Source organism: Henckelia pumila, chromosome 1 (genome assembly GCF_033568475.1).
Source record: "Henckelia pumila isolate YLH828 chromosome 1, ASM3356847v2, whole genome shotgun sequence".
In the NCBI taxonomy this organism is placed as follows: Eukaryota; Viridiplantae; Streptophyta; class Magnoliopsida; order Lamiales; family Gesneriaceae; genus Henckelia; species Henckelia pumila.
This window is the reverse complement of record NC_133120.1, coordinates 85,644,585-85,672,271: the sequence shown is the minus strand read 5'-3', so window position 1 is coordinate 85,672,271 and position 27,687 is coordinate 85,644,585. Positions and strand designations below refer to the sequence as shown.

General features: G+C 32.3%; 4 protein-coding genes across 7 annotated transcripts; 2 read left to right on the top strand and 2 right to left on the bottom strand.

The window, feature by feature from the left end:
• Positions 1–6,376: 6,376 nt before the first annotated feature.
• On the bottom strand, positions 6,377–7,740 carry LOC140889015 (protein LIGHT-DEPENDENT SHORT HYPOCOTYLS 4-like). The gene is made up of 2 exons (XM_073296712.1): positions 7,567–7,740; positions 6,377–7,402 (listed from the first exon to the last, which is right to left on the bottom strand). Exon 2 carries the CDS (start codon positions 7,328–7,330, stop codon positions 6,752–6,754), a length of 579 nt encoding a protein of 192 aa, XP_073152813.1. The 5' UTR covers positions 7,331–7,402; positions 7,567–7,740; the 3' UTR covers positions 6,377–6,751.
• A 5,121-nt stretch (positions 7,741–12,861) lies between these two features.
• Positions 12,862–17,821, bottom strand: LOC140884621 (putative E3 ubiquitin-protein ligase XBAT35). 2 transcript variants are annotated; one of them, XM_073291433.1, is made up of 10 exons: positions 17,544–17,821; positions 16,794–16,908; positions 16,152–16,232; positions 15,981–16,069; positions 15,784–15,875; positions 15,373–15,454; positions 14,667–14,769; positions 14,247–14,332; positions 13,395–14,062; positions 12,862–13,114 (listed from the first exon to the last, which is right to left on the bottom strand). In XM_073291433.1, the coding sequence occupies exons 1-9, from the start codon at positions 17,643–17,645 to the stop codon at positions 13,424–13,426; spliced, it is 1,389 nt and encodes a 462-aa protein (XP_073147534.1). In that variant the 5' UTR covers positions 17,646–17,821; the 3' UTR covers positions 12,862–13,114; positions 13,395–13,423. The 2 variants fall into 2 exon arrangements, with proteins under 2 accessions (XP_073147534.1, XP_073147526.1); XM_073291425.1 differs by having other exon boundaries at positions 12,862–13,120; positions 13,399–14,062.
• Positions 17,822–19,358: 1,537 nt separating this feature from the next.
• Positions 19,359–22,433, top strand: LOC140876219 (malate dehydrogenase-like). Of its 2 annotated transcripts, XM_073280131.1 has the most exons (9): positions 19,385–19,508; positions 19,639–19,883; positions 19,969–20,021; positions 20,600–20,756; positions 20,869–21,044; positions 21,194–21,471; positions 21,584–21,719; positions 21,835–21,946; positions 22,026–22,433. In XM_073280131.1, the coding sequence occupies exons 2-9, from the start codon at positions 19,757–19,759 to the stop codon at positions 22,118–22,120; spliced, it is 1,134 nt and encodes a 377-aa protein (XP_073136232.1). In that variant the 5' UTR covers positions 19,385–19,508; positions 19,639–19,756; the 3' UTR covers positions 22,121–22,433. The 2 variants fall into 2 exon arrangements, with proteins under 2 accessions (XP_073136237.1, XP_073136232.1); XM_073280136.1 differs by lacking the exons at positions 19,639–19,883; positions 19,969–20,021 and having other exon boundaries at positions 19,359–19,508; positions 20,598–20,756.
• Positions 22,317–26,482, top strand: LOC140876202 (cryptochrome-1-like). 2 transcript variants are annotated; one of them, XM_073280121.1, is made up of 6 exons: positions 22,317–22,446; positions 23,421–23,954; positions 24,147–24,368; positions 24,594–25,300; positions 25,392–25,998; positions 26,188–26,482. In XM_073280121.1, exons 2-6 carry the CDS (start codon positions 23,642–23,644, stop codon positions 26,211–26,213), a joined length of 1,875 nt encoding a protein of 624 aa, XP_073136222.1. In that variant the 5' UTR covers positions 22,317–22,446; positions 23,421–23,641; the 3' UTR covers positions 26,214–26,482. The 2 variants fall into 2 exon arrangements, with proteins under 2 accessions (XP_073136222.1, XP_073136215.1); XM_073280114.1 differs by lacking the exon at positions 22,317–22,446 and adding an exon at positions 22,571–23,321.
• Positions 26,483–27,687: the final 1,205 nt, after the last annotated feature.

The following is a 27,687-nucleotide window of genomic DNA, read 5'->3' as shown; positions in this document are numbered from 1 at the left end:
TGTCATCATTTCAAACACGTTAGCAATATATCTAGGCTAGTTTGATGTTATCTAATAAGGCTGCGTTTACTTATGTTGATAGGATTGTGAAAATATAATTTATTAGGTGATTATTAAACTAATTAGATATGATATAGAGTGTTATGGATAAATAATAATTTGTTTACTATGATTGATTACGATTGTGATTAGAATTGTGATTAAACAAAAATTCACAATTTTATCCTTTAAATATAATAGAAATGATTAAAAATAAGGGTATATTGGGAGTTTTCTAACTTTTTTTCCATTTATACAAGCCATAGATTATTTATCCTTAATGAAATTGAGGATTAAAAATCATGCTCAAATCTAATTATTAACGGGCCCTTGAGTTTAGGATTTTTTGTAAATTTTTAAGTAAACATGAGATGAATTAGTATTAATAGTCTTATCACATGATAATCACCCCAAGTAAACGCAGCCTAAGGGTACTGTTTTGTCATACATCTAACGGTTGACATTTTTTAATACATATGTGATCCATTATTTTTTAGTGTAACCCGTATATATTGATGAATGATCACTCTTAGATCTATCATAGGGTAGTGTTCTTGTAAGTAGCATGAAATATTTCTTAACACCATAATATTTTTTTTAGTGCCACGTCAGCAATTATCATATACATGTCAGTATTGATCAGGTTAAAAACGTTTAATTTTTTTAAAAAAAATGCAATTTAATGTACTAATATGAAGAATGGACTAATATCATAAATAAAAATAGAAACTGTGCAAATTATAGGAAAAAAAATTAATTCTCTCGGTGAAACATAAATATGTAAAATGTTTTGAAGGAGGTACTCCTCATTTTATGTCCCATTTCTGTAGTCCTTGGATCCCTATTAAAAATTTAAAATGAGACGCAATATTATACCATGTGCTTACTTAATGAATCGACATTTTTCAATTAGTCTGCAAAATCATCGCCATCGAGCCTACATCTAAGTTTGATCTGAATTCTAATATGTCATTTTTGAAAGAAAAACTCATAATTGTATTTTTCGAAAGCAATATAAAACACTACCACAAGAACTATATAATTGTATATGTGCTAGTCTAGTAATTTGATTAAATACGATCAAGCAAGAATCATCATCATGAGCATATTTATATAATTTTTTGAATTCAGGGTAATTGGATAAGTGCATGATGAAAACAATGACAATTAATTTTAGATCTAAAAGCTGACAAGGATACATTTTACAATGGATTCTTCATTAGGCGTTGAATAGAGTACTATATGCTAGCGCCTGCACCTAGTCGTTTAATGTAATTAATTTAACTTAAAAGCACATGTATTTACCCTATATCATAATTTTGTAGCAACTGATCATATCGTTGGTGGAACTGACCGGTACCACCACAAAAAAAATAAAATAATAAAATAAATAAATAAAATTGATAAACATTATGCCCTTATTCATTCTAACATTTGATTCGAACTCTACAATAAGGCATTGTTTGGTTTGATGTATTATTAATCTATGTATAACTTATCCCAATCAATTTCGCCTTATTTTTGTCAAATTATTTATCTATTTATTAATTAATAATTTTACATCAATTAAATCAAATAAATTATAATCTATCATCAAATCAAATAATGTATTAACTATTTTTTTTAATTTTTAATTTACATTATATTACTTATCTATGGATTAATTATCTTATCACTCAAACCAAACGATGTCTAAATAAAGTTAAAATAATTTTGTTATTTTTTATATCTTTCAATTATCACCAAATTCCATGTATGATGGACATAGAAACTATGAATCTAGAAATTGGAAACTAACGACATATTTAATTTAATGAAAAATGATATATGTATAATAAATGTTACATATGCGTTGTTTTTATAAAATTATTCCAAATGCACTAATGAAAAGACGATATTGTAACACAAATTAAATAGTTGTCAATATTCAAAATGCATAATATTTTCGAAATATTTCATAAAAACACTTATGAAACGGTCTCACGATTAACGGGTCAATTTTATGTGATATATCCCTATTTGGCCCGATTCATTAAAAAATGTTGCTTTTATGCTAAAATTTTAAATTTTTCTTGCAAATATGAATCAGATCAACTAATTTCATGGATATATATCCGTGAAAATCTCGTAAGACACCTAGTCGAAATATTTTTAAAGATTATATATAATGGAATTGAACATCTCGAAGACGTACATCGTTTAGGACTTACTGTTTTAATTTAATCTATATGTTACTATGTCCATTCATGATCAAACACACAAGCATTAATTCAAGATTTATCCCAACGTTCTCAAATAATCATTGGATCATATTTTTATTGTTCTCAAGGATTTTAATTTTAATTAATTTTTTTTAAAGCTATATCTATATTATCTATTCTATATATATCTATACTAGATGAGGGACTTACCGTTTTTTATGTTTCAAATCACACCAAATTTTTTCTTCATTTTACCTCTAAATTTAACAGACATATCTTCTTTAATTTACATCTCAAATGACTAATAATGTATCCTCATTTTTCTCTAACATCATTATCTTATTTTCTTTTTATCTTATTTTTCAAATTTCATTATTCGTTTTTATTAAATTATCCAAATATATTTTTACAAATTCTCTTTACTTTTTAAAAACTCACATGTTTTTTTTATCTATTATAATTTTTTACTCTTCTAAATAATTGAATTATCGAGCACATAAAAATCATGTGTCACGATTGCTAATATAAATAAAGTTTCAGTAAATAGAAAATAAGGATTTTCGATTTAATAAATCGGCATGTACATATATATACATACCTAAGTATAACTTTGTGGAGTAAACTGTAAACATATCAAACTTCCATTAATATAAAAGCTATCAACGAAAATATTTTATGCACTAATTTTGTATTTTCAAGTATAAATTTGTTTTTGGTAAAAAAAAAAAAAGAGTATAAATTTGTTTGTTTATTTTATTTTTCATGTACGAAATCCATTGAACTTTGACAAAGTATATTAATGTCTAAAAAAATATTCCAAAATATGTGTCTAAATTTTTTTTTACAACTACGTGAAAATGTGGAATTAATGTACAAAAATGAGCGGTCAAATCTTAAAAAAATCTAAAAATGATCTCCATTTATATGTTTCCATATTGATTCGATACTAATAAATACCGTCCTTTTAAAAAAAAAAATAAAAAAATCTCCATTTGATTAAAAATCCATACTGGATATCCTTAAAAAAAGAAGAGTCATATTGAATATTGGAGAATCACAGTAGTCATCTCTATTTTGAATCCATTTTGGAGATGTTCTCCAAAATTGAGAACGAGATGAATTTGAAGAATCACTGTAGATTTGAAGATGGAATTTCGATAATGGCATAATGACGAAAATTTCATTATCTAAAATTGCAGTTTAACCCTTTTGTATTTTTTGAATTATTTTTTGGTTCAATCATATATATATATATATTTGTTCATTTCAATCCTTTTATTTATTTTAATTTTTTGGGTATTTTTTAAATGTATTTAATGTTTTATTCTTATTTATTTATTGTAATTAAATTATACTGAAGAAAAAAAATTGAAATAATAATTAAATAAGATAGTGAAAAAAATACATTACATATTTTATCACGAACATAAATCATATTAGTTAATTTGAATTAAACATGCAATCACATTAAAACATAAAAAAATATACAATCATTAAATAATTTGGAATTAAAAATAGAAAATAGAAATTTTTAAAAAAATAGAGAATATTAGTTTAAGAAGATTTTTGAAATAAGAAATTCAATACTCTACTTAATTTGAAGAATATAGTACTCCAAAATAGAGTATGCATTGGAGATGTCCTAATAAGGAAGTCAAGTCAACCAAGAAATATTTTCTTTTAATTGAACTTGACTCAATAGGTTTTTAGAATAAATTAAATTCAAATGCCAATGTTTAACTCATAATCTTGATGACAAACGTTCCCTAGGGTTGCTAATGACTTATTAAGGATTTACCGACAAGTTTTTAGCATATGATGAACATGATTACGAAATGAATAAAATAATCTTCGCAAATTAAAAAAATACCTTATAATATGGATGGATAAAGTAAGCCCACTTTCAAAAATTAGTATTTAATTTCATAATATCAATGAAAATTATTTAAATAACCGAATTTTTAAATTATTTTCTTACAAAATGGGTCCCAAGATTCATGAAACTTCTTGAACTTCGGTATCTCTTGGGAGTGAAAATTTCCGATAAATCGAAACAGTCAATCCAACCAATTTAACTCCTATCGATTCTATTTGTCATCAAACATGGTCACAAATAGAAAATCAAATCAACGAGACATTACACACACACACACAACACACACACATAATATATAATGGCCTTTTCTTTTATTATTATTTTTTTTAAAAAAAAAAAAAAAAAAAAAACCTCCATGCATGTTTAGGCCATACGTTTTCGTTTCTTGGATACCCAAAGCGAATGGGGTCTTGAAAAATGGGGTTTTGTCTTCTTTTCCATATTTATAAAGATGAACCAAAAGATCGCCTTTAATGAATACCTAACAAAATTCAACTGTTGAAAGAGGATCATGTGAGAGTCCTGAATAATTTAATGTTATATATATATGTGTGTGTGTGAATATATATATATATATATATATATATATAATATAGGATTTATTTAACTAAATAACGCTTGTTTGACCATGATTTGGAAATATAACCTTCTCAATTTTTTCCTTTGTTTTGTTTTTGCATTTCCTTTGTATTTGAAGGTCATTTTGCAAATTTTTTTTGTTGGAAGGTCATAAATCAAAAAATTTCGTTGACCAAGGTCATTTTTCAAACTCTCTCTCTATATATATGTGTGTGTGTGTGTGTGTGTGTGTGTGTGTGTGTGTGTGTGGAACATATCTCTTTGATAGAGGCCATCTGAAAACTTCGGCATTTTCTGGAAAAACAAATAAGAACTCCAGTGGATTAAAAAAAAAAAAATCAAGTAACTCGATCAATATTCGCAATTAATTTGCTTATTGTTTTCGTATAATTTAAGCTACATATAAACTATAATAAATCATTTTCTGAACTCAAAATCCCGATATTCACCAAAGTACTCTTCACATACACATACAATTCCATGTACATTAAGTTGGCATTAATGAAGAAATTAATCGATTCTGATATTAATCGATTCTGATATTAATCGATTCTGCTTATATCCTAGGCCAGCCAACCATCTCAACCAGTGTACATAACATATAGTTACTTTTCTATGAAAGTGTCATTGTTCGAACTATTTCCAGGATGAAAAGAAAATTAAGCTATCATTTAAATTTTTTGTCTCGAAAATACCTACATATATATATTTGGTTTAACCCTTATGCTCTCATCTATTATCTAATCCTCCACGTATGGCTTAATTGCTGGATATATATACGTACGTACATGCACATATAGTTTCTCTTAAAGTGATGGAACATTCTTGAGGTTCTATATATGGTATATATTTTGTTATTACCCTATGAATGAACCCAATCATTGAGGCAGTTTTACCATATACGAAATATATAAAATCTATAAAATCAAGGTATGTACTATCGGATCATAATCGATTTATTCGACTCTATATTGTGGTATAATTAGCCCTAAGAGATGATCAAATGATGTTAAAAAGACCACATGTGTTCTTTCATGTGAAACAATGCATTTATTCAAATGAAAAAAAATTATTTGACTCTCTTGTAGCAGTTGGATCAACCCTTGGACTATATATAAGATCGAACTTATAACAATTCATAATCACAGAAGACATGCATTGATCTTTTAGCGATCCATCGAATTTTCGATATGCTAAAGCTTCAAAAATAGCCAACAGATTTTAAAACTCCCTATTTCTTGCAGCTTGAGTGCTAGAAAATGATGACATATACAAAATCCATACAAAACTATTATAAAATAAGTATATATCATTCACAACCTTTTTTTTTTTTTTTTTTTTTATTAACTCGATTTGGCAACACTCACATTTAAAAAGACCCCAACTATTAGCTAGAAAAAAGACACAATACCTGATATGCAAATCTACTAGTTGTCATAAATGGTTTTTCAGAATCCAAATCAATGCCAAAATTGGTGACACAGTGACATAGATCTCAACTAGCCAGTACCTGCCATAGTACCCAAAAAACTACCACTTCTATTAATTATAACACACTTTGGAAATTTTAATGTGTTGACGCACGAATTCAAAAAGGGGAAGTCCTTCAAATATCTTGCAGTATTTTACATTATATTCAAGAAACAGACAGATCATACATATAAGAATTCGAGCCCTTAATATATTTGGAACAAGAGGCATAGCTAGCGGCCATAAGCACATACACATCCACTACCATGTTGAACATTACAATTTCTAGCATGTGTGTGTGGCACGATCAAATATCAAAATCCCATATACCAAAAAACCATAAAAAAAAATCAACAACAAAGCTTACACAGAGAGGAAAAAGTTAGGGTACCTCTTCATAAACGCCTCACAGTTGATGTTCATCAAGTTGGCTAACATTGATTTATAGTGGCTAGATAGGTAGAATATATATATATAGGATTCAAGATAATAAATATCACTCGATTCTTGCAGCAAACCCCATGCAAACGGTGGTGATCTTAGATAGATAGTACTTGAACTTGGAGATGCATAGAATAACAGCTAGCTAGCTCGGTGGCGGCGCTGCAGGTTGCGGCGGCGGCTTCTTCCGTTTCTTCTTCTCGTAGCTTATCCCTCTTGCCTTAGACTGTGAATCACGAACTTCGCGCAAATAGAGCCTAACTGCCCGAGCCCCAAACGGGTTGGCTTCGGGCTTGCCTCCATTCTCTTCGTAAGCTGCCCGGAGGCGGCCTATAAGGGCATCAAGACTGCCCCAAGCTTGACGGAGGGGGCACGGGCAGGGGGCAGGTGGGTTCGGGTGCCCAAAAAAGGGACAAAGCTGAGTGTGTACCTTAGTTTTGCCGAACTGATCAAGATAACGGAGGAATTCCAGGACGTGAGCTCCGCTGCAGCGGGATAGCGAGAGGGGAGGACGGTGGTTGCGGAGATACTGCCCGAAAGTGTTCCAGTCCCGGCGTTTCTGGTTCTCGTAGCGGCTGAGGGTCGTCGGAGAGGAGGCGGAGGAGCCCGACGGTGAACCCATCATCGAGCTGCTGCCGCCGCCGCCGGATGCAGGGGTGGTGATGGTGAATGTGTTGATCTCCATGTTGGGAGAAGAGTTCATTTGGTGGGTTATCGGGTCCATACCGGTTCGATCTCGAATTTGGTTGAAAGCTCGGAAAATGAAAGAAAAGGGACAAAATGTTTTAGGGTTTTCCTGCAGTTGAAGAATCTGGATTACCAAATCAACAAACACGAAACCATATATACAAACATAGTAATTTGATCTTAATTTGCCACGAGAAATTAAGATGAAGCAACAACAAGTCAAAGATGAGCAGCACAAAAGAATTAAGAGAAAAGGAGAGATTAATAATTAACCTTTTGGAGGTTTGAAATAATCTATCTAGCTAAGTTTCATCAATCCTAGATAAAACCAGCTTCATGATGTGTGTGGCTTTTATGGGTTTGGTTTTGTGCAAACATTTGAGGAGAGATTTCTGGTTTTGGGGGTCAGAAAAGGAAAGGGGTAGCTAGGAACAACTACTACTGTAGTAAAACTGTGTTGAATATATATATATATATAAATGGAGAATTGAAGAGAGATGTAGTGCCTAGTATTGGTAATATAGGTAGGGCTTTTGTGGAAATGAAAAGATATTTAAAAAGGGTAAGGGGGGAGACATAAGTAAAAGCTGTGGGGGAGACTCAAAAAAAAGGGAATAATATGATTTTTGTTGCCTTTATATTGATTTGACAATATATACCTTTTCTAATTACCAAAATGTCCTCTTTTCTAATTACAATTCTCATTATTATGAGTAACTATTTAGTGGTTAATTTCTATTATATATATATATATATATAACGCAATATATATTTAGATATAATGATTTCAAATCTATAGATTTCGATGAGAGCTTAATTGTTAACAAATAAACAATAGATCAAATTTTAAAAATTATTTTTTATGTCAAAAATATTATTTTCCATTTTAGATTAGATTGTGTCAACTTTTCTCACGGGGTCTGTCTATGCTAGCACATGAACAATGCCCATGTGCTGCATTCAACGGCCTAAATTTTTTGCATTTGAGATGTTCTCGTACCTGAATGGGGTAACATAAACAATACCCTCTCACGGATATATATTGGTGAGACTGCCTCAAATGAAACCATTAATCTTTAATTAAATGGCTAAAGCCTCCAATGTTCGCTTTTTTATACATGGCTTTGTCCATGCAACGGGTCGATCGAGTTCATATCCAAAGTGAACAATAATACTTCATATATATCTTACTTATTTACATATTACTAGGAAAGCACATCGGAAAATTTATACTTAAATATATGTTTATTAATATCTAATACATAATAGAAAAGATATATTTTATTGGCAATATTAACTAAGACACGATATGATTAATTAATGGTTGGAGAATAGAGTACAATATGAAGGGTACAAAAGAATTCACAATTCAAAATGATATATTTATATATAATAATAAAATATTAGATGTTAGATAGTTATATAAAAATATAATGGACAATGACACAATTATTATATAAACTTGAAATGCATCATAATTTATATGAAATACTATATAAATATGAAAGAGAGAATTTGAAGTTTATGGTCTTACTTATCTAAACAACAAAAATACATTTGAATTATATGTATTTGAAATTTTTCCAACTAAGCACGAACTTAATGTTGCTATAAATGATATGAAATGACACGATTTTATTTTCGAAATGTGGGGAGAATAATTGTGATCAACCATTAATTTAATTTTTTTGAACTATAAAATTTATGAAGAATCGATAGCTTATTTTACGAGTTTTACTTAATTAACATTTCATCCATTCTATAAATTTAGGATTGTGCATGTGCTTTCACGCATATTTAAAAGCTATTGAAAAAGAAAATTTTAGAAAGAAAATTTCAATTTCCATTATTTATGAATGGTTTAGTAGGATAAAAAATGTTGGAAGTACTTATAAATATATTTAATCACAAAGGTAGAGAGGTAAAAATTAAAATAAAATAAAATAATAATAAAGATTAAGTGTCTACTATTTATTTGAGATGAATAAAAAAGAAAATGTTATATTTGTATTTGGTATAGAATAAGTAATATTAAATTTGATATATATTGTGGGGAAGATTTTAAGATATGCAACAATTTTTTTTTGAAAGAAGATATGCAACAATTAAATTAACTTTAAATAGGAAAAATAAAATAGATACTATACTTTCTCAATATATATGTTCTCATTACTGAATACACCGTGGAAAATAATAATTTTGAGACTTGATATTTCTCTTCCATTGCCCCCACCAAACCGTAAAGTCATCAACTTATTATGATTATTCGAGCTAACATTGACTTTTTTGCGTTTGTATTCCATTTTATCATTTTAAACAAATACTTGACATTATATATATTTAGGTATTTATGCATATATATATAATGTTTAAATGTTATATAAAATTATATATATATATATATATATATAAATAATTTTATATAACGTTTAAACATTATTAGTATTATTAATTATTTTTTTCTGTCATCAACGTTGTTAATTGTTATTATAATTTACTATGATGTTAACTACAAGAATAATAGTTTTACACTTTTATGTATGACCGATAAAATTGTTTTCCATAAAAAATATTATTTATATTGTTACATTTTTTTCTTTAAAAAAAAATTTTCGAAATTTTCTCAACAGTCGTATGTAAAAAAACAAACAAACAAATAACAGTGTTAAATATTCCGTTGTAAGAATTAAGTATCGGTATATGAAATACGAGCTGTAATTTTTTTTGGAGTTGTTGAAATAGAAGAAATTGAGTTTTGCAATAAATAAATGGGAACCCTGTTATAAACTTATAAGTGTAGTCCGTACAATGTTTGTTTGCTATTCATGGCGATCAAATATGTTTAAATGCAGGTAGGTAGGATGTCTCCATTATTATTATTTTTTTTGTGATTAATCAATTTTATTTTTTATTTTTTAGTTTTTAGTGGTGGATACATAATGTTTTCCAACATAAAAACTTTTCACATAATATATTTTTATCCAGAGTTGTAATAATTATTGTTATGTAATATTTTTCAAGTTCACATATTGATAATGAAATTAAGTGTTATATTAAGTTCGACATGCATGACATACATTAATTCTATAACAAATTTGGGATTATTGAAATGTCCGGGTATTCTCTATATACTTTGTTAAAATAGATATTTTGAAATCTAAAATTTCAAAACTTATATATAAATCCATTACTCCAATATACTCTAAATTTTTTTGTAGTCAATGAAAATGTGACAATGTATAAAATTAACTAATGTGTATCTTACAAATGTGAGGTACGGTATATATGTGTAGGGAAAGATCATGCATGACTTTGAATAGTATAAATAATGGGTATGCGCTTGGGTTGCTTTCACAAATTAAGTGGATAATGCTAGATAGTCTTCCTATATGAAAATGACTTGTTATATTACATATAAGCTAGAAAAAGATCAATCTGGTTCGATTAATGCAAATAATCTCAAACCCGATAATTTAAACCAGTAGGAATTATTTAAATTAAATTTTAGGATGCAACATATATACTACAATATTGAAAAAAGCACCTTTTTTTAGTAAAAACCCAAGAAAAAAATAAAAAAATTCAATTGGTCGAGTGTGGTATGTTCCCTAAGACCACAAAATAAAGTCAAAATAATACGTACAATTAATTGTTGGCTCGAGAAGGCTGTGGCCTAGTAATTATGTGATCTCATCTCTTGGCCCTCCCACATTACCCACTGTACGTCATACATTGTGTACAAGCGAAGTAAACAAGAAAATATTATATATATTAGTATATTTGGTACGCGATATGTGTACGTATACGAAAAAAATTACAAAAAGTTTCGAAATTATTTAAGATACAAAATTATATAAATTATTTTAGTATATGATTTGGTTTTTATAATAACATTCTACTGATAAATTTACGACAATAGATATTTTTCTTGAATAATGAATGTTAAATTAAATTAGATCTGGTGTATTTGATATTAATGAATAAAGTAACAAATTATGAGTCTCAAGTTACACGGACATTTGGGATGTAATAAATGAGAGGGGAAAACGTACAAGTTAGAATGTAAATTTTACCTACCTATTTAATATGCTCAGTTTTTGTCCAGGATATTCATCTGGAATTTAAATTATTATTTTAAAAAGAAGGATGGTGACAACTCATTTTTACAAATATATCTAGACTTCAAATAAACCACAAATGTGTCGATTTAAATAGACGACTTAAATAAACGTCGAAACTCATGAACTTGAATATAATCCCAATAAAAAATCGAATTATTTGCTAACTAAGATTAAAAAAATATCGAACCATAAATTTGAATGAAATATAGATAGTTAATTGTATCATCATCAACACAAATTAATTTCTTAACATATTTATAAAACACAAAATCAAAAACATTGAAGGAGACGGTGAAGTTGGCCGTAATAGAGCTACAGTGATCAGATATAAATTTTATTTCATAACTAGTAAGGATGATTGATTTTAATATATTGTTTATTTATTAATACGTGCATGTGTGCTAATTAATTAGACCTAATCATGTTGTTAGTAAAGGAGATTACAATTTAACTGTGTTGTTCAAAGTTCAAACATAACTCAAGTTCCGAGGAATACATTTGTGCTCACTTTTTATTTGCATCCATCCTGTTTGGTCTCGATCCTCTACATAATTTGACGAGAGATATTAATATTTGAAAATCAATTTTATATAACAAAAAATTCAGAACAAAAGTTTTATTTGGGAAAATTTCATGACATATTGAATACAAAATTATATGATATAGTTTATGTAAATTTCGATGTATAATATATTGAATGTATTTTTAGTATTATTCTAATTTCACTAATGAACCGAGTTGGAACAATCATTTCAATTATTAATGACAAAAAATCTTAATTTTAGGAAAGCATAATTACCGAAAACACTCTTTATGTTTTTTGACTTTGTCTCACTAATTAGCATTTACCAATGGCTTGTAAAAATTTGAATTCGAGTGAGTAGTGAATTTCAATCAAAATGTACACCATTAGATACTATTAATCTTCCATATTGACATTAGGTTTTTGAATTTAACCATGATTTTATTATGTGGATCACAAATTTAGGAGACGAATCAAATCGCTACTAATATTTACCATAAATATTCTTAAGCCTACTTTAGCCAAAGCAAGTTAAAAAAAGTCGACAATTAGATGCCATGTTTAGTTCTGGTAAATAAGTTTAATTCCATCACAATGTTGGTCATGGAATCTGTAAAAGAAGAAATAAATTTGAATTGGCAGACACGTTACTATAATGTAAAAGAAAGCTGATTTTCAAGTGGTGAACAAGATGCGACAATCTTGAATTTAAATATGCAAAAAGTTGTACAATTATCACACCAACTTAATATCACCAAGTCTATTGAATCCAAAAAAAAAAAATCGTATTCAGGGCAACAGAAAAAGGAAGGTGAATGCAAAACAACAATATATATATAATTTTGATATGTTGTCTATCCATCGTGACCATTATTGAAGTGACACTCAACTATTGAATGTATATAAACACTCTCATTTGATGAATGAAAAGCAGAAGAGAGAGTACTTCTATTAAAATTTACGAAATTAACAGTTATACAGCAAACCATCATAAAAAAAATTCATCACAGCTATACATACACTGTATTTCGAATTCTCGTAGCATAATCACAATATTGATGCATATAGATAGATCACTCATAAAAAGCATGCATTGTTCATCATAAATGACCAACGGGTTATATAAAAATGAATTCAATCTTGCAACTTCCGCTGCCAGAGCCGAGCCGGCATGAATCTTTGGCTGCAAAAAAAAATGCAAGTTACAATCGATCATTCGTTTCTCAACACTTTGGGTAATAAAAAATCTGCGAAAATAAAAGGTTCCCAAATTTTGCAAGAAGCCAAATCATGCAAGACTGAAGCTTCATGGTCCACCTGAAACCGTTGGATCATCCAGTTGCACATTTTTTATTTTATGGAGTATGGCGGATCCGACGGTGTAAGATGGGTAAAGGACAAATCCAGTTGATCCGAGTTCATGATAGAATTTTCCTTCAAAACAAGAGTAATGAAACTCACCGGTAACATCTATTCCATGTGCCATCTAAACAGCATATATACGTATAATCTGATCGATCTTGGAACGACATACAGGGCAGCCCCATTTCTTGGCCTTAATTTCATTCAAACAAGACATGCACCCAGCCATGTGCCCACATGGGACACAAGCTCCCTCCAGTGGAGCGTCTAGGCATATTGTGCAAGATGAAGGGACCGCACCATTTTCATTATTTTCACCTGTACCACCAGATATGGCATGCACAGATGGTGAAGATAAATCGACAGGGCTTGCGTCGATTGAGTCGAGCGAGGGATAGTGAATATGGCCATCATCTATAGATTCAACAGCAAATGGAGCCGATGGGGAAGAGACTGGAGGAGGATTTTCGAGGGCCGGTGCAATTGTAGAAACCTCACATTTGCTTCCAGCAGTATCGTGGCTAGAAGATGCTCCATCACCATGGTTTTCTTGATGGTTGGAGGTGTTCATGGGATTGATCGAACTTGTTGAAGCATCTGGATGAGATGGTGGGCGAGATGCTATATGTGGTTGACCTTCAACCATCGCAGACTGAAGGGAGGCATTGATTGCCATAGCAATTTCTTCATCTTCTGAAGTTGGTGGGGCAGTTGCTGGGGCATTATGGATTGGATCGTTGAAAGGAAATGATGGATGCATCACCTGATTTCAAGCCAGGAAGCGATAAAAACAATTTGCTATCTCAAATACTAAGAAGTCCCCAAAATAATAAACAAATAAATAAAAAGTCATTTGCTGATACGTTTTAAGTCACTTGTTCTAAAGCATGAGAGCAAATGTTAACAGAAAAATTATGAAGTAAAGGACCAAAGGTTGTGTGTTCCACCTGTGGAATTCCTTTGCATGCATTACAAAAACGCTGCAATTGTTGTTTCTCACTTTCATGAGCAGGTGCCAGTTTAATTCGTGTACCTATGGAACAAGAAAACACAAATGACTTACACCATCAAACTAATTTTATTCAATCTTATTTACATGTTACGCAACGATTAAGAGTCAATAACAATTACTGCTTCTCTTATAAGTACATTAAGAGTTATTAAGAATTATGAAGTGTTTGAAGCATAGAGTCCAGCAAAGAGTGAATACACAGCCAAATACAACTGGAATGTGGAAAGTTGCTTGGTTCGACTTCATTTATTGGATTTTCAATTAAATCAGAATTGTAAAACATGAATGTATCGATTTGATTCAGTTGACTAAACATAAAAATATAAAAATTCAAAGAATGAGCTTGATAACTGACTTTTTGATATATCAGATATTATTGCTGCTGGATCTGGCTGGTTAAAATTTGGTTCGTCCAGATTGGCCTTCCAGAGTGGTAAAATTGTCCTTGGTTGGGCATCCTGATCAACATTGTAGAAGTTACATGAGTCAGACTCAGAGATCGTCAAAAGTCTGCTTCTTAATATGAAAAGAGATCTTGATTCTCAGAAGACATATAAACAGAAAAACATCAAAACCAGTCTGATGGCAAGTATACCACATCCACAGTTAATAGTTAACTAGCAACCGTCGCACGTGATTTTCACGTGCTCGACAATTTAATTATTTTAAAAATATATAAAAAATTATCACGGTGAAAAAATACGGAAGTATTGATATAAAGGAGAGAGAAGTTGTAAAAAAATTACGTGGATAATTTAATAAGAATTGATAAATGATGAAATTTTAAAAAGGAGATGGAGATAAAAAGAGATAATGATGTTACAAAAAGTGTGGATAATTTAGTCATTTCAGATCTGACATAAAAGAGAGTTATGTTAAATTTAGGGGTAAAATGAAAGAATTTTTGGTGTAATTTGACACACAAAAAATGGTTAGTATAAGGGGTGAAACTATTATATAATAGTTAGATACATTTCAAGTAAGAAACCAGAAATGGCCTAAATCAGAAGAAAGGTAGTAAAAATTCTGTTCGCTTGGAAACTCAAAAGACATAAAGGCACCTGATTAGTAGCATATATGGCAAGCTCCAACTTGAGAGGCTTTCTAAGATTACGGGAGCCACAAGGTAAAATAACCACCCACCTGCAAAAAGATAAGAGGAAAGCATCACGATTCTTGCATCAAGTAAACTACACTAACTACACAAACTGAGTTTTAATATAGATTAGAAAAATCCAGTACTTTGAATGACCTAAAAGGTAAAAACAAGGGAACACTCGTGAAACATGTTTTTGAAACAAAAAGCATTAAAGCCAGATGAGAAATATATGGTTGCTACTTACTAGTTTAACTAGCTCTATAGAACCCATTAGGGGTTAGCTAATAAAAAACAGAATTGTGAAACAAATTTATAGCGAGAAATATTCAAAGTATACAGCAAAAAATAACAATGATAAGGGCATTCTACCCACACTTTTCTTGAAAGCAGCTGAGGTGCAAAGAGTTCCAGAATGCCAGGTCCATAAAGCTCTCGCAGCCAACCAGAGAATAAGCAAATACGCTCCTACAAAGCACAACAGGAGAAAGTCAAACTAGTATTCATACTATACATAAAAACCAAACGGAACAAAAACAGGGCACTAAACCAATGATCAGTGGATATATGTACCTCGATTGTTCGTACAACATTGCTATACCCTTTGGCTCTAGCAACGTCGAGTGGGGTTTGACAGTCGTCATTAATTAGAAGTGCATTTGCTGAAATTTCAGGCAACAAAATCAAACCAACAAAGACATATAATTTAAACAAAGTGTCTGCACGGTGAAAGGGTACACAAACCTCCTTGTGAAAGAAGTAACTTCACGGTGTGTTCCAGGCCTCTTTTTGCAGCATGATGTAGTGGAGTTCCAGCATGGCGCCCTTCAAAGAAAAACAACTTAGCAGAAGAAACAACACAAAAACAACAACATCAAATGCTCGCGAACCATAAGATTTCATGAGACGCATCCAATGAGAAAGACTGCAACAAAGCCAAACATAAAACAATATTCATTCAGACTGACATTCATACCAGATGCATCTAGAAAGCACATATTAACTCAGCATCTCAACAATATATATAATAAATGCCTATATTAAAAAATGAACATACTAAGTGATATGTGATCGTAACTCATGAGTCACTTTAAGTCTTCAACTCAATTGTTCGTTTCCAGTTTCACTCCATCAGAAAATACATACCCAATTAGCAAACACATAGCTGACTTGCATACAAATACATTAATCCGTGGTAACAGGAAGCACCTAAAGTGACTACATTAGAACAACTGTCCATCGAAAGGTATTTCTCTTTATCTATATACCACCACATCTCCTGGCAGTACAACTCAAGGGAATGGTGCAATAATAACAGGAAAGTACCGAAAGAACTACATATTTGGAAAATTTTAAAAGAATAAAAAAACAGGATATTTTTTTTACCTGGGCGATAAGCATTGACGTTTGCACCCAGTTCAATCAAAGTTTTTGCTACATTGTAAAGCTCTGGATTCATGCAAGCCAAAACCAGTGGAGTTTTCCCTTCACTATCTATCCACTGTACCCAGAGGCAAGACAATCATTTTAGCCCATATAACAAGAACCGAAAGCTTCAAAACATTTTAACATTGGAAACTAAAAGATCGTGCTTATGCAGTCACCAGCCACAGAAGTTAAGCGAATCAATTCATGGCTCAATGTTCTTCGAGAACCATACAATGAGACAAGTATTAGTTCAAGAATTTTTGCATACTTAACACAAACATTAATACCATCATATTGCTAGTTAGCACCCAAAAAAAAAAGGTCAGAGACATGCATATGATTAATCACAATTACACATGAGCAACCATGCCACTTGAAAGCTAAAATATGAAATGCAATTAAACAGTAACATAATTTTCCAACCGAATTCAACACCGAAATCACGGGATAATTTCCAGGTCTTGCTAAAGAACGCACAAATTATCTGGCACCGACAAGTAATTAAGGAAGTAAATAAACTTGTATATTTCATGAGTCCTTTACATAAAATTAGGAAGCCCGTGTACATAAAAAGAAGCAGATATTGTATTTTAAGTTTTTAACCCATAAATTGAGACGGGCAGCACCTGAAAATGGAAACTTTAACCACAGAGGCATCAATCACGCAATCAAAAAGAATGTATAATTATAAATTTAGATGTTATATACCTCAAGGCCAGCGCCTTCGGTTCGAAGAGATTTGATGCCTTCAATATTTCCATAATTCACTTGCTTGTACAACAACTCATCTTTCGATTGCTGCTGTCCCATTCTTTAAAGATCGAATTTTTTGAAAGGGGGAAAAAGGTAGAATGAATATTCCCCGAATTCAACGAGATTTTCGGGGCAGCGAAGCGAAGCACAGAAAGATATTTTTTTTTTAAATGCTTGGCTCCGCCTGCGAAATGGGATCGGGTGGCCTTCCAGATAATGGGAATTTCTCTTAATCTAATACGTTATTATTGCTTAATCAGGAAGGCTTTCATCAGTATTTTATACATGAAAATTACTCACACAATTATATTATATTTATTGCATAGTCAAAATCATCAAATTGTTCAAATGGTGAAAATAAATTTTGATTTTGATCGAGTTGAATTTTATTTTATAAAACTCTTTCATTAATACTGTACGTGCATATATACATATATATATATATATATAGTGTAAAAGATATTAGAGATGATTTCTCTTATAATAATTATGACAATGATTATTTAAAAATAAAAAATTTAGATACAAGATAAATAAATATTTTATTAGGATACAACTATATTATAGATTATTTATAAATGTGCTAACATTATTTTATCTTTGAGATAAAGTAAGAAAAAATTGAAAACATAATCGAAGATGATGAAGAGAGATACGAAAATTATCAACTAACTTGTATTATCAAAATTAATCACTTTTAAAATGCACAATCTATTGCAAACACTTCTTAAAAATAAAATTATAGAGAACTGTTAGTGTAAAGTTGATAATAAGATGAGATCTCGATATATTCTTAAATAGTTTTTTTTAAGTATTGAAGATTATATATTTATATTTATACCTATCTATACTATAATTAAAGTTTATGCTCTTATAATAACTCACTTTAATTGAATTGCTGATCAAATCTTACATAAAATTACATATATACTCTCATGGTCTGTTTGAAGTAATTGATTAGAGCTAGATCGATTATTTACATACAAAATATGTGTGTCATAACATGCTAGTATAAAAATAACGAGCTATATAGAATGTAAGCATTTTTAAAAATAGATTTTCAAAAAATATTTTGGAGACTTTTTCTGTGAAATTACAAAATGATGTCACAGTCTCCTATGCTTACATCTTGAAGCACATTCGACGCCCAATATTTATGTTTGCCGATTCCTCGTGTCAAATGATGTCATATTTGTATGCTTCATTATATCGTCTATAACTTTTTTTTCAATTAATTTGCTCTGCCTTCTCATATCCTTTAAATATTTCCCTGGTATGAATTAGAGCTGTAAAAAATATATCAAATTGTACTAGGCGCTTGGATCGGTCAACATCACTACATAAAATAAATAGATTAAGTTGACAAAATCGACCTGCCAAAAAATAGACAAATCCCCCGTACAATAAAATTTAATATAAAATTTGCATAACCCATTGAATCTGTCTTTTCGTACATAAAATAGATTGATTGAGTTGATAATATTATGATCCTTCAAAATTATAAAGATGATTTGTTAAATGAAATCAATAATTTATTATTGAATCTCACAAAAAAACAAAATAATTAGCATTCACCTAAAAAACAAAATAATCAACATATCGCGTTAATATTGTTCCATAATTAACTATTAACTAAAACACTAAATGTATAGGGCCGTCACTAAGCATGCCATAATGCCTAATTGTTAGGCCTTGGAATGTATGTGGAAAAAAATAGATTATGCCTTGGAATGTCTAAATTCGGCTTGGCAATATCAAAAACTTCACTCTTATAAAAGGGAAGTGGTGTCTTGTGTGGACAGAGTGCCTCTCTTTTGCCTCCTCCCTCACATTTCATTGGTATAATCGCTTTCTGATCGCAGATCTCGCAATCAATCATGGTGAAAGAAGCAGTTCGTGTTCTCGTCACCGGCGCCGCAGGTACAACTTCACGCGATGCATCGTATCTCGCCTTTTGATCCCTTTTTTCTTCATTTTTCGTCATTGGATCTCTGCTTTATCATTTATTCATCTGCATTTCTTTCACTGATCGTTATCTCCTTGTTTCTAGCAATTGTTTATTGCAGTGGGTGATGAAAAAGATTCATCTTTATCATATGCACTGCTCTGGGTCAAGATTAGTTTATTAAGAAACCGTACTACGCACAGTTTTGAGTTTTTCGAGGATCATGCCGATCTCGGGAGAAAATTTTTATCTTTATTGTTTTTACAATCCGTTTTCAATAATTATAAGTCTTCTAATTGATTTAAGGCAGCAATTCAGCAAAATGGAGGATCTGTTTAATTCTTATCTCAGTGAGTAGCTCAGATAATTTTAATTATTCTTTGGTGCAAATGAACTGAGTTTTTAATCGACATATATTATTTTTGTTTTGAATAGGTGAAATTTTGGGTTTATGTGCTTTAAAATCGATCAAAGTTTCTCATGATGGGAAATGAAGTTTCTTCCCTTTAAGTTTCCGTTGTTGAAATTGAAGTAAAATTACAAGTTACGATCTCAATATCTGGGAATTTTTAATTTTATTTTGTGAGTTCACCATTTTGGTGGCAACTGTGGGAAGCATCCATGGCCAGATGAGCTATTTTACTCAGTTTTTTTTATTTGAATACACTTCTTGGTCCGCCGTTTGTGGTGTGCGTAAAAATATGATCGTGAAGTGGTTTTTCTCATTCCTGTGGGAGAATACTAACATACCTGTTTGGCGAACTAACTACTTTCCTCTTGTCGTTTCTCATTTGAAATGACAAGTTATAAGATCATTTGATCACAAATGCTTTGTCCGTTTCTTTAAGATTCAAAACAATTGACTGGATCACCCCCCATGGGCAGCCTGGATTCAGATTTTGACAGCCACAAGCTGTAACTTTTGTGTAACTAGTTTGTGTGATGGTCATTGCTGTTTTTTGTTTGAGAACTGTAATCTTGAACTGTAACTTACAGTAGCTTTCAGTATATATACACTTGATTTTAAGTGGTATTAATGGGAGAGTCTTTGCATGTTTTTACAGGGCAAATTGGATATGCCCTGGTTCCTATGATTGCCAGGGGTGTTATGTTAGGTCCTGACCAGCCTGTTATTCTCCACATGCTGGATATTCCACCTGCCGCTGAGGCACTCAATGGAGTTAAGATGGAATTGGTGGATGCTGCATTCCCCCTTTTGAAAGGTTAGTTCTTTTGCTTCATTTGTCAAGGTTACAGTTTTATCTTTTCTGACTTATATAACCACATGAGATAACCATAGACTTTCAATCAAGCCTATCCATTGTTTTGAATCAGGAGTTGTTGCTACAACCGACGTTGTTGAAGCTTGCACTGGTGTCAGTGTTGCAGTTATGGTTGGCGGATTCCCAAGGAAAGAGGGTATGGAGAGGAAAGATGTTATGTCGAAAAATGTCTCCATCTACAAGGCCCAAGCATCCGCTCTTGAGAAGCATGCTGCCACTAACTGCAAGGTGATTTTTCTAGAACATCGTGCTTTTTTGTTTCAAGTTGATTTGGTATATTGAGACCGTAGTTTACCAAATCAAAATATATCTTCGTCTGACACGTATATTCTGTGGAAAAAGAAATGATTTGTAAGTATTTGTGGCTATCATTCCAGGTTTTGGTTGTTGCCAATCCTGCCAATACCAATGCATTGATTCTTAAGGAATTTGCGCCATCTATCCCGGAGAAGAACATTACTTGCTTGACTAGATTGGACCATAACCGGGCTCTTGGACAGGTTTCTGAGAGATTGAATGTCCAAGTCTCTGATGTTAAAAATGTCATTATCTGGGGAAATCACTCCTCGACACAGTATCCTGATGTCAACCATGCATCTGTCAAGACACCAGCTGGAGAGAAACCTGTCCGTACTCTTGTTGCTGATGATGAATGGTATATAAGTTCGATCATACTTCGAAATTTTGTGGCCGGTATTCACTATAACAATGAGAGGTTTCTACTTGATTCCTATCTCTGGGATTTTATTTAGATTTCTATTTGTTAGGTTGAACACGGAATTCATTACAACTGTTCAGCAACGTGGTGCAGCAATAATCAAAGCTAGAAAGTTTTCTAGTGCACTTTCTGCTGCTAGTTCGGCTTGTGACCATATTCATGATTGGGTCCTCGGTACTCCGGAGGTCAGCCTTTTTCTTGGCCATCTATTTTGAGGTCTCCATTTAGTTCGAGGTTGTTATAATGATGGATGAATGTTTGATTGGGTTTTGTTCTGTTTATCATGTCACACAATTCCAGGGTTCTTGGGTGTCTATGGGTGTATACTCTGATGGCTCGTATAACGTCCCAGCAGGGCTCATCTATTCATTCCCAGTTACATGCAAAAACGGTGAATGGAGTATCGTTCAAGGTGAGACAATGAAACAACATTAAAATAGGGCACCCAATTGTTTTAGTTTCAGGTGCTAATTGAGTCGACCCTGTTACAGGACTTGCCATCGATGAATTTTCAAGAAAAAAACTGGATTCCACTGCTCAAGAGCTGAGCGAGGAAAAAGCTTTGGCGTATTCGTGCCTCTCTTAATCTCCTTCCTTTTGCGTAGTGTTAGCAATTGGTGCTACTCATTTTTCCCATTTTGTGGCAATATAAGCATGTCAGCAGCAGTTTTAAATAAATGAGATTGTTGAAGGACTAAAGATGGAGACTCCGTCCGTATCCACCCTTCTTCATTCCATTGCGCTTTAATTTCAAAACTTTTGCGTTTGTTGAGATGTAATGAAATGGGTGTCTTCTAGAACTTGTGTCCCAATTTAATAATAAATGAGGCCACAACCAAAAGTACCTTAAAAATTTTCCGCCTACCTTTTGATGTTGACAGGCACCTTTGTAGTTTTCATTCAATGTTTAAGGTAATGCATTAAATACCTTTTCTCAAATGTAAAACTTTGGTCCTTGTGTACATTGCATAAGAGTAACCCTTTTCTTTCTTTAAAAAACACAACATCTTTGGTCATTAGGAAAAATTTATCATACCTCCACTTGAGATTACACAAAATTGATGAAAGTGAAGATCTTGATATTGATAGTCCCTATATATCAAAGTGCTCAAAATTCTTAATTAAAATTAGCTTCAATATTGCTCGACGTTAACTCGAACCATCAATAATTAACGGTTTGAATCTCATCTAATCGGCACATTAATAAATTGAGAGATTGAACTTAAGCTAAAGGGATCATCTAAATTCTAACGTATTAACTCCAAATTTTGGATAGGAATGGATCCTCTGTGGAAAGGAACTTTTCACTTGTGAGATAAGTTTTTTTGGGATATTCTAAATTTCTGACTCTGCACATACATGACTTGACTCACAAATTTGGTTCTTTTTTCGTGCTTGCACGGACATGTCTCATCTTACATTAGCAAATTTCAAAATATCCCTTTTACTAATTTTAGAAACCAAGTATCGGCCATACCTCATACGTGTGTGTCGTATGCCAATAAAGTGAAATATTGCATCTCAATAAATATCTATAATTTCTAAAATATATTGTGCAAACATATGTATCGATTTATAAAAATACGTACGTCAATCTCAATTATCGAAATTGTTAAATTTATGCGTTTGTTTCCTCAACGGGATATAGTTAATTATATTATTGATATTCCATTCCGAGGATACAAATCTGCATGATGATCAACACCATACTTGATTTTTGTCGTAGTGGGCCTGTGCACACTGCTAAGTTTGTCTGGGAAACATTTCACTTAGTCATATGAAATCTGGTCTCTATGCATATATATTTAAGTTTTTCTCAATCTTTTTTCTGCAAAAGTATTTTGTTTTTGCTCCAACCTAAACTTTTTTTGTACTTTTTCTTCAAGTTACATTTTGGTTTCTGGTGAAGAACTGACCTGGAAGGATGTCTGTGCACAAGTTCCAATTTCTCTGCCGGAAGATGTATTTGTTACAGCAGATTGACATGGCCCGTTTCGAGAGTTTATTGTTCTGGGGATTATATACAGCCTATTATAATTAAGAAACTGAATTTTGTGGGGAGTGAAAAAATATCAAACTTTGATCACGAGGATTGATATTCTTGGAAATGGAAAGTAACTGCAAGAGCATAGTGTGGTTTAGGAGGGATTTGAGGATCGAAGATAATCCTGCTTTAGCTGCTGCTGCAAGGGATGGCAGTGTATTACCAGTCTTTATATGGTGTCCTAAAGAAGAAGGCACATATATACCGGGGCGGGTTTCGCGGTGGTGGCTTAAGCAATCTCTCATACAGATGGAGCAGTCTTTGAAATCTCTTGGGGCAGAATTAGTACTTATCAAAGCAGAGAGTACTCTATCTGCTTTATTGGATTGTATTGGTGCTGTTGGCGCGACGAAAGTCGTCTACAACCACCTTTATGGTGAGTTCTTTTTTTTTTTTTTTTTGAATGGTTTGTGGTCATGAGGGAGTTTAGTTCGGTCATGAATTGATTTAAAATACACTTAAATTGGATGGTTTGAATTCAAAGTTCATATGAAATCATTTCTTGTACTCCGATTTCGCTCTTTTATTCTTGAATTCTCAACTTCAGATATATTATCTTTCGTTACAGATCCTGTTTCACTTGTTCGTGACCACCATATTACTCAAAAGTTGGGGGAAAGGGGAGTTTGTGTTCAAAGTTACAACGCTGAGCTATTGCATGAGCCTTGGGAAATATATGACCATAATGGAAATGCTTTTACTACGTTCGATGCTTATGCTGATAAATGGTTGAAACTGCAAACGGGACCTGTGGCGCATCTTCCCCCACGCTGTTTGGTGCCGGCTACAGGTTTGATGTCTCACTTTTCATTTTTCTAGTAGGTCGTCTCATCGAGTTTTGATCTAGTTTTCTACCAATTTAGTAAATTTATCAGTTTATCCTAAGTCGGGAAATCGTGCTTTAGCTGAGACAAAATTAGTGCACTGGAGCAGACGAGATTAACTATGAAAAAGGACGAGACTCTGAAAATTCAAGAAAAAACGACTAATGAGCTGTTCTTGGTGCTTTTGACAGGGAAAATCGAAAAATGTTTGATTGATGAATTGGGTCTTGAAGACGAAGACGAGAAGTCGAGTAATGTGTTGCTTGGAAGAGGATGGTCGCCAGGCTGGGCTAATGCTAACAAAGCTTTTACTGGATTCATGGAAAATCATCTAATCAACTACTCAAAAGATAGGTTCAGGGTCCATGGGAACTGCACATCCCTTTTGTCCCCGTACCTTCATTACGGGGAGCTAAGTGTGAGAAAAGTTTTCCTGAGTGTGCTAATGAAACAGAGAGTCTGGAGAAACGAGAAAAATTTGGTCGGCGAAAACAGTGCGAATATTTTCCTCAAGGGTATTAGATTAAGAGAGTATTCCCGCTACATATGTTTCAATTTCCCGTTTACTCACGAAAAGCCGTTGCTGAGTCACCTGAAATTTTTCCCTTGGGATGCAAATCAAGTGCATTTCAAGGCTTGGAGACAAGGACGAACCGGCTATCCGCTTGTTGATGCTGGAATGAGAGAACTCTGGGCGACCGGATGGATTCACAATAGGATTAGAGTTATTGTTTCGAGTTTCTTTGTGAAATTTCTTGTTCTACCTTGGCAATGGGGGATGAGGTATTTCTGGGATACCCTTTTGGATGCTGACTTGGAAAACGACATCCTCGGATGGCAGTACATCTCCGGAAGCTTGCCTGATGGCCATGCACTCGAGCGAATGGACTTCCCTCAGGTTAGACCGATTGAGTTTAGTCTCCGATCCTTCTCACAAATAGACAAATCATGTCCATTTGGTTTGGTGTTTTCTTGATTTTGTGATCCAGGTTCAGGGATTCAAGTATGATCCAGATGGAGACTATATAAGGCAATGGTTACCCGAGTTGGCGCAAATACCATGCGAGTGGATCCATCATCCATATGATGCCCCTGAATATGTGCTTAATTCTGCAGGAGTCGACTTGGGATCAAACTACCCAAAGCCTATAATCGACATAGATTTAGCCAGAGCTCGGCTAACTGAAGCCATATCAATCATGCGCGGGAAAGAATTATCAGCCAGAGCCGATGGAACAGATGAAGAAGTCTTTGATAACTATGATACACCTATTCCCAACGCAGTTGTCAAGGGCAGAAGTCTGTTTCCTGACGCCTCGTCTCGCTGTCGAAGAGTGACCTCAATACAAAATTCGGACAACATGGTTATTAACAACAACAAGAGGTTGAAGTCTACCGAAGGCGAAAGGGTGGTCTCAGAAGATAATAAGTTGCGTGGTTGCAGTAGTGGAGGGGAGAGGTTGAAAACGGAGGACGAGTTGCGTTCGACGGCCGAATCTTGTTTTGGTAAAAGACAGGCAACAAGCAGTAGATCACATCCATTTCCCTTTCCCCAAAACTGTTCTTCAATGTCACAGCAAGTCGAAAACATGCCAGGTACCGTAAAAATGCATGTGGTACTATATATATGATCTCTAAATCATGTTTACGTTTCAATTCGCTAGATTCGTTATTGGAGTCTTAATATATTCATCTAGATATTCACAAGAAGGCGTGGCTTCTCAGATTTAAATCACATTTGAAACTATGTAGATATCAGATATTTTTCTTGCTCTGTTGATGCAGGAGCTGCCCATCTGCATAGTGAATGACGGTGAATAGAGTATCGATCGATCTGTGAATAAGGTGGTGTTTGGGAGAGCTTTTACTTTCGAGAAACTCTCCCCAACACTACCCAAAGTAAGAGTTTTTCGGTGGAATGAGTTTGCTTCTCTTGTAATTAAGTGATGTGTAGCTAAATAATAACGTGTTCCAAGTACGCATTTGTACCCGTTTTACAGGTTTCTTTCAGCATTTTTTGTTTTGATAGACGTACAGACTTCCAATTTCTGTTTCTTTTTAAAGATTTGTGATTATTTTATTATAGTTTGTAGTTATTATTTGGATAATAATGATATAACTTATATTTAAATATTAGCTTCATTGATACGCGTCTCGTGAACATATATATAATATTAATTTTTATTATAATTTTTAAATAATGTATAATTAATTTAATTTGAATGAAAGGAAAAAAAAAAAAGAAGGGAAAACAATACAAATGTAGAAATATTTATAATTATGTTAAGCATTAAATAATTCGTATTTTTTGGTTGGTTGATTGAAATTAGAGATAGAGTGAGGGGTAGAATGGAGGAAAAAAAATATTAAGCTTCACCAAAACACCAAAATATTTAATATATGGAGTTTAATTTTAATAGTACTAGTGCAATGAACATGTTTTGCATGTGCATGTAATATAAACGTTATATTGAATTAAAAGTTGTTTTGTAAATTCATGTTTTAATTAGAATTTTGTGATGAATTTTAGTTTAGTGGTTGAACACAAAGATATCGTACCATTAACATTTCCTTCTAGGATAATGAGACAATGTTTAGGTGTCTGAATTCACCTGAATGTAAATTGAATGATTTAAAATTGATTTGAACACTATGAAGTTCATAAAAATATATATGAATCACACATAGTCAAATTAAAATTGGATCTTTATATATGGTCCGAAGATATTACACTTATACTAACATCTCATAAACATGTTTTACACAATAGGAATAGAATTAGAGAATTAACGAGTACTAAACAATCTACCCTTTTATGAAGTAAGTGTTAAATATTTTAGGAGGAATGGTAAAGATAAAGTTGGAATATTAAAGATTTGATGTATTTTGTAAAGATGAAGTGTGAATAGTTGAATTTTAGAAAGTTGATAGTTATGTGATCACAAATTGGTTTCAAACTTTATATATGTGGTAGCTAGGCATAGACATAGGGAAGAAAAAAATCTTGGACAATTGAAGAAGTTTATAATCGTCTCTTGTAATTGGAAACGTTTTACCTTTATTATTCTTTTAAAAAAAAATTATTTTTCCTTTATTCTGGATTTGGAAGTTTGGTCCATGCTTTTTCTCCGTGGTTGGCAGAAATGGATAGCTCATGCCAAAACATCGATAAAACCATTGGCCTTCATTAGGCTAGTGCCTAACAAACATCCTCCCTTACACTCATAAGATATCGTGCACAAGTAGGCTCCACAAATGGCCAAGAAACTTCAAACACAATCCAAT